This window comes from Nyctibius grandis, chromosome 5 (assembly GCF_013368605.1).
Source record: "Nyctibius grandis isolate bNycGra1 chromosome 5, bNycGra1.pri, whole genome shotgun sequence".
Classification (NCBI taxonomy): Eukaryota; Metazoa; Chordata; class Aves; order Nyctibiiformes; family Nyctibiidae; genus Nyctibius; species Nyctibius grandis.
The window spans coordinates 58,388,601-58,403,895 of NC_090662.1; the positions used below are offsets into that span (position 1 = coordinate 58,388,601).

A 15,295-nucleotide genomic window follows, 5' to 3' on the forward strand; every position below is an offset into this window, starting at 1 on the left:
GCCACCTCGGGCACTTGTGCTCTTCACCCTTTTCCTGCAGAGATCCATTGTCACTCTTGGTATGCTTAAAATTGCTTCTGGTAGTCTTATTGGTGCCCATGTGGATAAGAAGCAAGAGGTATAGGCTGAGGCCCAGATGAGCCATGGTAGCCTCTTTGCAACATTGGGGATCCAGGCCCTCAGCAAGCAGCTAATGTCTTGAGGTGTCAGGCCAGGTTGCTAGGTGTGTACTTCCTGTGGGAGGGAGTCCCTGGTGACTGTCACGAGTCTCTTCTTTATGCAGGTGGTTGGTTCAGACTCAGCTGGCTCTGATGCCTCTGTTAATAGAAGATTTTCCTCTTGATATGTTCCACCAGTGCTATACCTGTTAAGTAACTGCAGATTTGCAGGTAGAGAGAGAGTCTTCATTCTGTTGCTGGAAGTCACAGGCTTCTTACCTCCTCCGTTTTGAAAATCTCCATTTGTTACTATTTTGAATATAGCCTCTAGCTGTCCGTGTTTCCGTGCACTGTGGGGCTTGGGTTTTTGTCTGTGAGGGGTCGTAGTTCATTCCCTCTTTGTCCATTCTACACAGTCAGCTCATCTCCTCCTACAGCTTCTTCACTTCCTGATTCATGTCAGGTTAGAGAGAGAACTTTTAGACAAGGATGAACTATATTTTGTAGTAGGGTCTTTCAGCCTGGAAAAAAAGAGATGGAGTTGTGACAAAGATCTGTAAATGGTAAGTGGTATGGTGAATGGATATTTACTGTCTTCTCCTTTGCAAGAACCTCATGTATCAAATGGAGGAAAGGCAAAAAGTGAGAGGCAGGATCAAGTCTCTACATGGAGAGCTATGGAACTCCTTGCTAGCAACACTGTGACTGCTAAAATTTTACCTACATTATCTTCTGTGGAAGAGGAATTTTTTAGAGGGCTGTCAAGCGCAGAAACCCTAAGACTCTGTAGGTGCTCCACCAGCAATTTTTCAGAAAGCTGAGGAAGTTTTCTGGGACTGTGTAACTATGTTCTTTTCTCCTCCTTGTATTATTTCCTACTTGATCATCTACTGTTGACATGAAAGTGTTGGAGATAGGATCCTGGATTAGGTGAACTGTTGGTTTTACCGAGTGCAGCTGTTGCTGTGTTCTTTCTCTTCCCTAATCTGTACACTCTCAAGTTTGAACAGGTGAAGCTGTCTACCAAAGCAAATCTGAAGTCTGTCTTTCTCAGAATTGCTAGCACTTTGAGAGTATTCTGGGCACCTTGATTTTAGGCTTCTCTACAGCAACGGCATTTCATGTCCTCCAGGGATAGTGTCACGGTTTAAAGCTGGGCCAGCTATTAAACCTGTGGCAGACGCTCTCTGTTAACCCTCCCCCCCGCCAAAGGGAAAGGGAAAAGGGAGAGAGACTTACGGGTTGGAAAGTTAAAACAGTTTTAATAAACTATAATAATGAAAAATAGTATAATAATAATAATAGAAATAATCAAATATATACAAATATATACAAAACCAAGATCGAGCTCCCCCGATGTTGGCCACGTCACCACCAGCACTGCAGGGCAGGCTCCGGGAAGGCCCAGGCTGGGCCTAGCGACGGTCGAGAGCTGGATTCAGGAATGCACGGATCGGGATCGGGGGCAGCAGGAAAACGGACAGAGTCCTCTTCGGACACCGGCCATAGCAGAAAGAGAGCGAGACCCTCGTGATCCCCCCACTTTATACTGAGAATGACGTGTATGGGATGGAATGCCTTTGTTGGTCAATTTTGGGTCACCTGCCCTGTCCGCTCCTCCCTGCAGGTGCGACCCCCCTTCGGCTCTTCACTCGTAAGCAGTGAGGAATTTAGCAGTGACCTTGGTTTCTCTAAGAATAAGTACAGCAAGAGCCTTTCTGCATAACATCCCTACCGGTGCCTCAGTGATAACTACAAACTTTGAGCGTTACCAGTCCTGGAAGCAGACACTGTCTGCAAAACATGCAGTTAGTTTCAGAAAGTGCAGTTATTTAGAAGAGACTTAGCTGAAAGTAAAAATCTCCAAAAGGAAAATTGGCCTGGTTTAGGCCAAACCAGGACAGATAGTTTGAAAGAGAACTTACTTGTTACTGATCTTTGTTAAGGGAGTCTGAAGTCAAGCAGCACACCCAAGTACAACCTTTTAAGAAAAAAGAGTGCAGTTAACGTTTGAAAGAGTACAGCTTGTCTTCTGGAAAGTAGTGTTTGAAGAGAACTTCAGATCATGTCAATGACAGATAAACAACTAAACATGAACTTTTCTTCCAGTGTTGTGATAGAACTAGCTTCAAAATTCTTGAATTTGCAAACAGGAAAATAAGTTACACTTAAATGGCACCAATGAAACCACTTTTCTGCAATAATATTTCTAGTTCTAGTATTTACTTTAAAAAGAGGTAATGGAAGGCTTTCAGAGAGTATTATTTCAGCATTTGGGACACAAACTTTATACTGGAAAGCTTAAAAGAACATAAGGTTTTTTTCATCCAATAGAAGATTAAGGAGGTCTGTAATACCTGAAAATGGGAGCTGAATTGAATATATGGCAGAAAGAGGTTTCTTTAATGTAGCAGACAAAGACACAACTGCTGCATTTTTGATCTACTGGATTTTGCAAGCCAGAAATCAGGCACGCTTCTGTACGACAGACTTTGAAGGACCAATTAATGGATGTTGGATTCATCAGTTGTAATCTTTTAAGTCCTTTGTGGATTTTTTTTTTTCAGCTAAAAATGTAATAACTAAAGAAAAGAATATTGTGCTCTGTGTTTGAATCACTTGTTAATTTTTTTTTATATATATTTTGTGATAGGCAGGAGGAGTTGGGTTGAAAGGGACCTCAAGAGGTCTCTAGTCCAGTCTCCTTCTCAAAGTAGGGTCAGCTGTGAGATTAGATTAGGTATCTCAGAACTTTACCCAGTTAGGTCTTGAAAACTTAAATTGATGAAGACTAGACAACCTCTCTGGGCAACCTGTTCCAATGACTCTCTTCATGTTGGAAATGTTTTTCTATCGGTTAGAATCTCTTGTTTCTGCTTACACGTGTTGTCTCTTATCCTTTGCCGTGCACCTTTACAATGAGTCTGGCTCCATCTTCTCAAAAGCCACCTTACAGGTATTTGAAAGCTGGTTTTAAATCCCCATTAAGCTTTGTCTTCTCCATGCTGAACAAGCCCAGCTCCCTCAGCCTCTCTGGCAGGTCATGTTCCCCAGCCCCTTAGCAGTCTCTTGCTCCTTACCAAGAGATGGCTTAATGAGTGCCAAGTAAAGGGCAATAACTAGTTCCTATGACCTACTGGCTCGCTTCCTGTAAATGCAGCTCAGGATGCTGTCCATCTCCTTTGGTGCCAGGGCACGCTGTTGGCTCATGCTTTGCTTGCTGTCTTTGCGAGTGCTCAAAGCAGAGCTGCTCCCCGGCCGTGCAGGCCCTAGTCCGCGTCATTGCAAGGGTTTTCCCTTCTCAGGTGCAGAACTTTTGTATTTGTAATTGCTAAATATCGTAAAGCATTTGTCATCCCATTTCTCCAGCTTGTCTAGGTCATGATGATTCCTTTGAAAATATATGAATCTATAATTTCTTCCTGAATAAAAATAGTTAAATCCTGTCAAGTTTCATGAGAAAAATCTGTATTTCTTTTTTAGAATAACTTTAGGGTAGAGTTTGATCAAGGATTCACTCCTTAGAAAGGCTATGCTTTTGTACTTTCTTGTGATTGCTGTCTGTGCACGTCAGTTCTAGCCCATCTATAAGGAGAATGTTGCAGTTACAGGATCATGGAATAGCAAGAGTATGACTGTGCAGTCCAGAGTAACTTGCAAACACTGTTCAGATGCTCTTAGGCTTACTCGTTATTTTTATTTCCATTTATATGTATATTTTGGCAGAACTGACATCCGAATATGCATCGAGTCAGTTACTAAGCAGATCTAAATGGTTGCAGCTATAGAAATTATTAAAAGGTATTTTCAACTGTTTAGTGACAGGCAAACACCTAGTAAAAAAAAAAAAAAAACCACAAACTTTTGTGTTCAGATCCGCAGCTAATAGTGTGACTTATTAAGATGACTGTGTGATAAATACAGTGATAACTTAATGATATAATCAAATTTTTTTTAAAGGAGTGTATTCATTGCTTCTGCCTGTCTAGCATCAGGATAATGAGATCACAGCTTATCAGTGAAAAATAAACCAATAACCAGTTGTAAAATTATCTCCATATTATGATTTGAACCTTCTTAACTAGAGAGGTTCAGCTGGGCATCACGTTTAAACCACTTTTGCTCAGAGACTGATGGAAGTTTGTAAGGAAGGGACTTCCTCGTCCCTGAAATTACTTCGTTCTATACATAGAACTCAAACAGCTCAGCTTTGAAACTTGTAACATGGTAATTTAAAGACATTCTAGGTATGTGTATCTTTCCATGGAGTATTTGTATCTGTCAGTTGAATATTAAAATCTGTAAATTGTGGAAAAAGTACTCTTGAGCTTAGTGACTCTCCTTTAGATGAGTCCTGTTTTATTGGTAACAATTAAATACATAAAGCTTATCTGTAAGTCTTAAAAAGCAGATGGCATTGGCACTGTGCTGTTTTATTACCTTAAAAATAAATCAGATTGGTTTTGAAGAATGTGTGGCATGAATATTATTTCTTGCATAAATTAACAAAATGAAAAATCTCACTTTCAGTTTTTGGTTTTCTGACTCCTTCCTTTTTCTGATTTATTAGGGGACTTATTTTAAATCATTCAAATATTCTTCATAATAAAGTAAAATTTAGTATTACGAAAGCATCAAGCATATCTTTGCAGCCAGAACTTTCTCTAAAAAAGCTGGTAAACTCTTCTGTAATAACAAAATGAAAATAGGAAATTGGAGAAGTGTACAGATCAAGATGTGCATAACAGTGCTGACTTGTTCTGTTATATTCTGGATAGATTTTAACATAATAGTAATAGTTTTGTGTTGTATCTAGCAAGCACAGGAGGCGGCAAATACAGCATGTATGAAACACATAATGGAAGTTCATGGAACATATAATTAAAGTTTTCAGGAAGTGTTAGCATTTTTCATTTTAACCTGTGTGCATTTCAGGGTGTTATTTCAGGTTTTTCTTTATTTAAGAATTTCCTAAACTGTATGTTTTTAAATGACTAGTTTTAAATTCTGATACTTTGTATTAGGAAGAAACTTTAAATGAAAATTCGTATTTGTTAAGAAAAGAAGAATCTAGCCCTTTTCTACTATAAAGATTATGGGTGATCTTGCCAATTGTAAATAAATAGAGAAACATATTAGTATTTTGTTACTGAAATTTTTATACTTTTTTTTCCTAGGTGAAAAATAAACTAAAATAATTTACTGATAACTTTAATTACAAAAATACATAGCTTTATTTCAGAGGTAACTTTGACACATTCTGTTGATTTTAAAGCTAAGCAAATGCAGAAGTGAATCTTACTGTGTTGTATAGTAGTTCAAATTTTTCTCTGAAGGTGTCCTCTGACTTTTTTCATCTCTGCATTCCCTCTGTGTCATCCTTATTTCTATCGCCTTCCCCAACATGGTTTTTCATAACTATTCTAAGTTCGTTAGTCAAAGTAGGACTCTTATGAGACTTTTCTAGGTCAGCATAATTAACACATGGGTTTTTTTCTTCTATTCGTAGGAGAGGTGGAGCAGGAGAGAAGAAAGGAGAGTGAGGAGGATAAAGAAGAAGAAGAGGCACACAAAGAAGAAGAGGCCCACAAAGAAGAAGAGAAACAGGCAGAGGGAAGTATGTACTGTTAAAACTTTTACGCTTGATTGGTGGCATGTGTTGGAAACATGGAATTGTTGAGGTTGAAAGGGACCTTTCGAGATTATCTAGTCCAAACCCCCTGCTCAAAACCAGGTCAGATAGAGCAGTTTGCTCAGAACCATGTCCAGACAGGTTTTGAGTATCTCCACAGATGAAGACTCCACAGTCTTCCACTGTTCCACTTCCAGTGTTTAACCACCCTCAGAAAAAAAAAAAGTTTTAATATGTTTGAATGGAATTTCCTGTATTTCAATTCGCATCCATTTCTCTCATCCTTTTACTGGTACTCACTAAGAGTCTTGCTCTGTCTTTTTCACTCTCCACCCATCAGGTAATTTACACACATTATAAAATCTCCCCTAACTGCCTTCTCCGTTTGAACAATGCCAGCTCTCATTTCCTCATATGATGGATGCTCCAGTCTGTAAAACATCTTGGTGGCCCTACACTGAACTCTCTCCAGTATGCTCAAGACTTTCTTGTATTTAGAAGCCCAGAACTGGACACAAGACTTGAGGTTCAGTCTCACAGCACTGATTAGAGGGGAGTAATTGACTCCCTCGACCTGCTGGCGATACTCTTCCTCAGGCAGCCAAGGATGTGGTTGGCCTTCTTTGCCAACAGGGCACATTGCTGGCTTATGTTCAACTTTATGTGCAAGACCACCACCAGGGCCTTTTCTGCAAAGCTGTTTTCCAGCCAGTCAATTCCCAGCCTGTACTGTTATACAGATTTGTTCCTACCCAAGTGTAGGACTTGGCATTTCCTTTTGTTGAACTTCATGAGGTTCCTGTTTGCCTATTTGTCCAGCTTGTCAACGTGACTCTGACTGACAGCATAACCATCTAGTGTAGCAACCACTCCTTCCAATTTTGTATCATCTGCAAATTGCTGAGGATGCCCTCTATCCCATTCTCTAGGTCATTAATGAAGATATTAATGTTGGTACCAGTGCCATACACTGTATCCGCTGGTGTATGTTACTAGTGATGAGCTCCAACTGGACTTTGTGCCACTAATCACAGCTCTTGGAGCCAAACAGTTGAGCCAGTCCATTTTTCTAGGCTGTATGTGATGGGTTTGTCTCCAAGTATGTTTTGGATGTCAAAAGCATTACTAAAGACAAGATAAACAGCATCCACTGCTCTCCACTCATCCACCAAGCCAGTCATCTCATCATAGAAGGCTATCAGGCTGATGAAACATGATTTCCCCTTGATAAATCTATTCTGACTATTCCCCACCACCTGCTTCTTAATACATTTAGAGATGATTTCTAGAATTACTTGCTCCATTGCGTTCCCAGGGACTGAGGTGAGGCTGACTATCCTGTAATTCTCTGCGTCTTTCTTTTCCTTCTCGAAGATTAGAAGAAAGCAAATGTCACACCTGTCCCCAGGAACCTTCTGCTATTTCCACAACCTTTCAGAGGTTGAGAGTGGCCTTGCAGTCACGTCAGCCAGCTCCCTTGGCACTTGTGAGTGCATACCTCTGGCTTGCATGGACTTGTGCATGTCCAGTTCGTTTAAATGTTAACTCAGTGCTCCTCCACTGAGAGCAAGTCTGTCTGTGCTCGAGATTGTCCCACTGGTCTCAAAGCTGGCATTGCTGAAGTCAAGTCTTCTCATTAAAGTCTGAGGCAAAGAAGGCATTGAGTCCCTGGGCTTTTTCTGTGTCCTTTGTCACTTGCTACCCTGCCTCATTCAGCTGGGGGACATATTTTCCCTAGTGTTCCTTTTGCTGCTGGTATACTGGTAGAAGCCCTTCTTGCTGCCCTTCATGTCCTTTCACCAGATTCAGCTTAAGGTGAGCTTTGGCTTTCCTAACACCTGTCCCAAGCAGATGGGGGCCTCCACCCCCTGCAGGCAGGGAGTCGCTTGCTACTAATACATGGTGCTACTGCATGGCTCAGGCTAAGCCAGTTTAGACATTTCACTGGGCACAGCTCTCAGCCCCATATCTGCTCTGAGGGCACTGAACCAAATCGGTCATTGTCCTGTACGTATGCAGGCAGAGCAGGAGCTGCTGTCCTGGTGCTTCCAGCCTTTGTCATCATGGGAGTCTCCATTTCCCGTATGGGTAAGCTCAGGCTCTGACTGTACCTCCTTTGGTACAGCTGGAGGTTGCAGTTCTTGAGGCTGCGGGATCTTGGAGTATATCCAGTCAATCTGTTTCTCATCATTTGTGTTGCTGTGCCATCCCCTGACCTCCTCCCATAGCTCCTTTAACTTGGCAACACAGCTCTCACTAGTTTGCACCTTCTGTAGCCGAGAAGCTCATCTCCCTCTGCCATAGCCTCAGCCAGAATGGGAGGCCTTAGATAATCCCTGCAGCCCAAGACTTGTAAAGCCATATCTTCCCCCAAAATAGCTCAGTCTGCGTGGAGGCTCAGTCACCCAGGGGAGCTGATCCGGAGCCAGCCTGTCCCACAGCAGAGCGCAGATCTTGGCGTACAGGGGGTTTTCCTGAGGCAGGGAAACACCAGGGCAGTGGAGAGACCCACCAGGAGGTGGCAGCGCTCGCAGAGAGTCACTGACCAGGCATGGATGTTTCCAGAGCAACGGCAGGCACACCTACAAAAGGCAGCCTAGGGAGCACTAGTGACCAGGAGCACTGCAAACAGAGCGAACAAACAGGGCGTGGCGTGGCGGTTTGCACGGGAGGGCGTGCAGGGAGGGCACCTCTTCAAAAGAGGGCATTCCACCAGCCGAGTGGGAGCCTTGAAGTACGCAGAACCCAACAACCAGGCACTGTTCTGTGACAGTCAGCACAGGTCAAGGGCATACACCCTACCTGATCCTCAGGGTGGAATGGTGGACACTCACCTGAGAGTAAAGGCTGCAGCTCCGTTTGGGGATCTGCAACATTGACCCCAGCGGTGACGGATGCCTTCACTCAGACAGAGCTGCTGAAGGTAGAGGCAGCAGTGCAGACCTCAAGCTGCAGGAAGTGCCTTGACCTTTCTCTTGGGGCAGGGATGGACAGCAGACCTGCCTGCAATAGATGTGCCCAGGTGGCTGAGCTGCAGGAGGCAGTGAGGAGGCTCTATGACATCAGGGAGTCTGAGAAGGAGTTAGATAACAGGGTCCAAGCGCAGTCTGCAGTGGCCCCACAGTCCACGGCTCCACAGCCAAACCCCCCCACCCAGGGGCACACACAGAAGGAAAGGGGGATAATACTGCAGAAGAATGGAAAGTTGTAAAGGCAAGAACCAGCAGGAGGAAGAGACTTCCCCCAAAGCCTGAGGTGCCCTTGCAGAACTGCTTCACTGCTCTGCAGACTGAAGAGGAAAGACCCATCGCATCAGGAGAGATGCTGGAGCTCAGTAAGGCAGCCCAATGTGTTCCGTAAGGCAGCCCAATGTGCTCCCCATATAACAACCAGCGCTACTAAGAAAAAGCGACAGGTGATAGTGGTAGGCAACTCACTTCAGAGAGGCACAGAGGCTCCCATCTGCTGACCTGATGCACTCTCTAGAGAGGTGTGGTGCTTATCAGGGACTCGCATCAGGGATGTCACTGAGAGACTACCATGCCTCATACAGCCCACAGATTATTACTTGCTGCTGCTGTTTCACGTGGGCACCAGTGACATAGCCAGGAGCAGTCAGAGCAGTATCAAGGAGGACTACAGAGCCATGGGAGCAGCGGTAAAGGATTCTGGAGCCCAGGCAGTTTTTTCATCAGTCCTCTGGGTAAAAAGGAAGGGGTTTGAAAGGGCCAGTTGAATCAGGCAAATCAATAAGTGGTTACAGGACTGATGCCACAGCCAGAGGTTTGGCTAATGGTGGCCAATGGGGTCCATCTGACAGAGAAGGGGAAGACTGTCTTCAGTCATAGGTTTGCCAAGCTAGTGAAGAGGGCTTTAAACTAAAGTTGCTGGGGAAGGGGAACCTCAGTCTATCCCAATCCTGCCAGTTTGATGCTAGGGCAAGCAATAGATGCCCAGAGCCTGGAGAAGGATGGCAGGTCAGCAGGAGAGCGCTGGAAGAGCAACAGAAAGGAATTTCACCTGGTAAGTCAGCTTCATCAGGGGCTGCATCAAAAGAAGCGTGGCCAGCAGGTCGAGGGAGGTGATTGTCACCCTCTACTCTGCTCTCGTGAGACCCCACCTGGAGTACTGCGTCCAGCTCTGGAGCCCCCAACATACAAAGGACATAGACCTGTTGGAGCAAGTCTAGAGGAGGGCCATAAAGATGATCAGAGGGCTGGAGCACCTCACCTATGAAGACAGGCTGAGAGAGTGGGGCTTGTTCAGCCTGGGGTTGTTCAGCCTGGAGATGAGAAGGCTCCAGATTTAGATTAGATATTAGGAAGAAATTCTTTACTGTGAGGGTGGTGAGATACTGGAACAGGTTGCCCAGAGAAGTTGTAGATGGCCCCTCCCTGGCAGTGTTTAAGGCCACGTTTGATGGGGCTTTGAGCAACCTGGGTGTAGTGGAAGGTGTCCCTGCCCATGGCAGGGGAGTTGGAACTAGATGATCTTTAAAGTCCCTTCCAACCCAAACCATTCTATGATTCTGTGGTTGCCCGGAGAGTTGTTCCAGTAGCTGCTGGAGACCACACCATGTGGCCCATCACCACCATTACTGGGTGCAGGAACCATTCCCCTTCTGTGCACCCCACTATGCAAAGTTCTGTGTTTGTTAGCTGCTCTCTGGGAGCTGCGCTCTAGGCCCAGCAGTAATATTCTAGGCATTGGAATGGGCTACCCAGGGAGGTGGGGGAGTCACCATCCCTGGAGGTCTTTAAGAAAAGATTGGATGTGGCACTTAGTGCCATGGTCTAGTTGACACACTGTGGTGTTAGGTCAAAGGTTGGACTCGATGATCCCAGAGGTCTCTTCCAACCTAGGTGATTCTGTGTAATATAGGCCTCTCCCTAGTACCTGATGAAAGGATGTTTGAGCTTCCCTAAGGAATCAGCTGGAACGTAAGCACAAAGCACCCTTTGATCAAGAACGGCTGATGCAGCTCATTAGAAGCTGCTAGAGTTTTAGAAGTCGCAGCCTCCTTTAGGTATCCTTTCTACTAGTAGCAAGCACCCTGAAGCTCTTCAAAGATAATCTAACTGCAGTAAAATTAGATATAGCATCTGCTTCAGAACAAATTACCTGAACGTTAAACATGGTCTGTTAAATATGTAAGTAGCTCTTGCATGTTACAAACTACTTGTTTTACTGTTCAGTGGTTAGGCTTTTTCTAAAGAAAGTGACTAGGAGAAGGAAAGAGTTGTATGAAAGATCCTAATAAACTTGTCTTTGCTAGTCTGGGAATAGTGTTCTAACTATTCAGATTTTTTTTTATTTCTACAAGTTTTTCTGATGGATGGAAGAAAGCTGGAGATGTAGCTCTTCTTCTTTTTTTTTTTTTCCTTCATTTTCCACTGTTTACTATCATTCTGGAAAAAAATGAAAAATGCATGCCTTAGGTATTTATATTGCTTGCAAATATTCAGCATTCTGCAAATGATTATGAAGAGCTCTGTGGCCCTAGAAAATTTACCTAAAATTTGAGGACCTACGCTTTCACAAACTTCTAAAAATATCCTAGGTTGTCATGCAGATTTTAAAATACTATCTTTTAATAATTTTTAGTACATTAGTGCATTTTTAGTGCAACTCTCAGAAAAAAAATGAAAAGCCATCAGAAAATCAGATCAGACTGAAACCATCAGAAATCTAACCATCAAAAAATCAGACTATAAGAAATTTGTGAGGTTAGAAATATGACTCACAGAGTGTAGGTAATACAAGTAAATTAAATGTGGCAGTGGAAAGTAACTTTGTTGTGTTGTTTCAGTCTCCAGTGAATTTTCATTGATATACTATTAATTCTATCTTTCTGTATAATCCTCAGGTTTGAGGTGGAGGGTTTGAGGGCTGTGGTCTTTAGTGTTTTGATGGTGGTCAGGTACCCACTGTATGCTCTGTAGCTTCCCTTCCTGATAATTTACCTGGGCTTGTTGTTTTATATGTGGATCTTTAGAGGATACGGTGCCAGGAGCTGGAGGAGTGACTGACGTGTCTCTGCTTCTTTTGTGCTTCATTGCTGTGATGAAAATGACTTTTATAATATAGTTCTGGTTTGAGCCTGTTCGTTTGTTAGATTTTTGCTTTCCTTCTTACTCAAGAAGTAAGAAAATGGTTTGAATGTTTTTTCAGTGCAGGATTGGAGGTAAAGGTTAAAACTTCATGGCAGGTAGAAAAAAATTTCATTGTTGACACAGGCAGAATGCGATGTTTCATTTTGCTGGAATCCTCAGAAGAGCATTCCTTTTTCAGAAGAGGGTTTTGTTTTGCTTCTCAGAAGCCATGTTTCGTTATAGGATGGTGCTGACAGGAGCAGGAATAACTGGAGGCAAGTTCTGGAGAAGGGAATGGGGGGAACCATTTTGCATTTGGGGCAGTGGTTTGGTGAACCACAAAGCAGAACTCAATAACATGGCAGCAATGTAGAGAGACCAAAGGGACTGTTGTTCAGCTTTGACGTCGTCAAACATCTTGTTTTTCCAAAGGCGAATGCCTTCCTGGTTTAGGATGAGAAAGCTTAAGCTGGGGGCAAATGAAACTTCATAATAATCATGGCATTCTGCAGATACTTGTTTTTTTTCAAAGGTTCCTCACAAGCAGTTGTATCTAATTGTTCCAGGTGAAGCAGCAAAGAGAAAGCGTTCCAAATCTGAGGACATGGACAGTGTTAATTCTAAACGTCATCGGTACATGGGAGAAGATTATGAAGCAGAACTCCAAGTAAAAATTACAGCCCAAAGGGATCTTGACCAAAAATTACAAAAGGTAGAATGGAGTTGCAGAGCAAATATGGCAGACACACACCTGTCACTTGTCTTACCATCTTTGAATTAGCTATCCTTTTCCGCACACTCCCTGCCCCTCACACACTTTCTCTTTTTTTGTGGTTGAAAATGGGATGTAATTCAAATAACAAAAGTGGCTTAATTCATATAAAGTCCTATATGGTCCTATATAGCCCTACTTTTAAGAAGAGATCAAATATCATTTGAAAACAATACTGCAAGAGTTATATTTGAAATGTATTAAATATTTAAACTTAAGTCTTGTGACTATAGATGGAGAATCTTAGCAAAGGAGGCGTTTCAGTGTGGTAAAGGTTTATATAAATTTTTGCACTCCAATAGGTGTAGGAGGGAGAAAAAATTTAAATAATATGTGTAACAAGTAAACTTTGTGGAAATCAGTCTCTTCTTTTTCCATTTTTAGCTTCTGAAAGAAAAGCAACATAGCATTTCTGCTACGGGAGTGTATCTCAGAAATAAAGTTTTGTTGAATGTCTTTAGTTTCTGTTCTTTGAATGCCACTGTCCCTCTCAAGAACAGAAAAGTAATTTGTGTAAAAATTAATTTGTGTAAACACCGCACTTTATGAAAATATCTTCTGTTGTTAAGGTTCTTTTTATATGTAATAAGGTTTCATGCATTACCATACTGCAATGAAATTAATTTATTGAATTAATGTCAAAGAGGGACCATTTGTATTTGCCAAAATAGATGTAGAAACTTTTCTTGACTGTGCAACCACATGCTTATTGGTGAATACAGTTGTATTTGATTGACAGGGCACAACTGTTGTCATTGTTCTGTTTGTAGCAGGATACTTGTTAAGAGTTGAGAATATTTTTGTAGAAGGTCTCCCAAATTCTGGGATTGCATTGTTATTTTTCTTATAATAATTTTGCAGATTATCCAGAGACTGTTAGAAGAAAAACTTACTGCTTTACAGTGTGCTCTATTTGACAAGACTCTGGCGAACTTGAAAACCCGAATAGAGAAAGTAGAATGTAACAAGAGGCATAAAACTGTGCTTACTGAACTACAGGTGAGTGTTTGTGTGTTGAACTGCATACTAGAGCCAAATTTAGAAATAAGTTCCTCAACATTTAGTAGTTGTCAGCAGGGAAGCCATTTTGACTCCACAAAAGGAAGGAGGCAGGAAGCTGCAAATACTAATGTTGCTCTTGAGTTGTAAAATTCTATTTCTCTACTCAGAAAGAAGAAAGCAACCAATTAATCATCCAAAAACCCCAAAGCAAATTGTCCTTCTGGCAACCTGATTCATTAGCTGTTAGTAAACTACTTTTCTGCTCTGCTGTTCCATTTAGACAGTCTTCAAATGAATGTTAAGTATGAAAATACCTAATGCCTCTATGAAGCCAGAAATTTGCTTAAAAATGGAAAAGTGCAGAAAGGAGAGGACAATAGCACTGGACTTCGTAGAATGTTCAAACAAAGATACATCACATGATACTTATCCATGTTATTTTCCCAGAAACTAAATAATTATGTTCTAACAAGGAAACAAACAGCTAGTGTTGAATGCAGTATGCTTTCTTGCATTCTTTATAGAAATGATGTACATAGTGATGAGATGAGGAACATCACAAAAATCAAAGAATTTTGGAGTGACAAGACAATTAAAAGCTTATGTCATAATAAATTCAAACAATAAAGTCATTTTACTTCTGACTTTTAAAAAAGTACGGAGTTTGCCAGACCAGTTTGTACTACATAACTCTCCCCCCTCGCCGCCCCAGACATTTTATGCTGACTTTTTAAGTGCTAAGACACTTTCAGTATACTTGCTTATCAGTGTCTTCAGCCATCAACTACGGTGTCAAATTAATGACATTGTATAAGGCTGTGAGTGTATTGGTGTTAATATACTCGCAGTCTAAGCTTACATGGTTTTCTTACGCAAGGTGCCCCAAAAGACCTCTACATTGTTAAAGATAACAGAAATTGAAATATAAATGTAATTGAAGGCAGATGATAATTGCAGCCTGTCATGTTAGTTTGTAAAAATGTGAAAGAGATGAGGTTTCTCAATGGACCAGCTCCTTTTAGGTAAGAAGTTCTGAAATTATGGTATATGAAACACTGATTTTTTTTAAAACTTCCATTCTTCTAGTGCTAACCTAGTGTTTTCAGGAGTTCATAAAAAGAATTTCACTCTTTCAGTGCAAAAAAGAAAAAAAAAAAAAAAAGTACCTGCTTAGAACAAGTGGCACAGCTACTGCCTCCAGAATAAGTCAGCCATCAGAACTGCAACCTAGACAGGGTAGATTAGGATTTTGTAATGCTGAGGTAATTACAGAAGGAATGGTTACCAAATAGTATATTGAGGGGAGCACAAGAAGTAAAAAAGATGTAAGAATGGTGCTGAAGAAGATAATGAACCTGACACCTGAACATCAAATAGCTGGCAGTAAGGTGTATGTGATAGGTAGTGTGTCAGTGAGAGGGAGAAATAGGATAAATGGGGGAAGAGTAGATAACATGAAAGGCAAAAAGGGGTGCATTTTTCAATCTGGTTGGTACATAAGGCATTAAAATAGTTAAATGCTTTCGGTTGCTTTCATTCATGCAGAATATTGCGTGAACCTATGCAAGGTGGATTCTGTGCAATTTTGAATAGGAAGGAAAATAAGTCAAATTGTCTCTAAGATATCTTGATTGTGATA

At 41.8% G+C, this 15,295-nt stretch overlaps 1 protein-coding gene across 8 annotated transcripts in view; it reads left to right on the forward strand.

Moving 5' to 3' along the window:
* The window catches only part of ATF7IP (activating transcription factor 7 interacting protein), a 130,166-nt gene that overhangs the window by 70,401 nt on the left and 44,470 nt on the right, over positions 1-15,295 (forward strand). For all 8 annotated transcript variants that reach the window (XM_068400343.1, XM_068400349.1, XM_068400346.1 and 5 more), the window contains exons 3-5: positions 5,668-5,775; positions 12,449-12,594; positions 13,516-13,653. In XM_068400343.1, the coding sequence (XP_068256444.1) occupies positions 5,668-5,775; positions 12,449-12,594; positions 13,516-13,653 (392 nt within the window). The remainder of the gene's footprint in view (positions 1-5,667; positions 5,776-12,448; positions 12,595-13,515; positions 13,654-15,295) is intronic.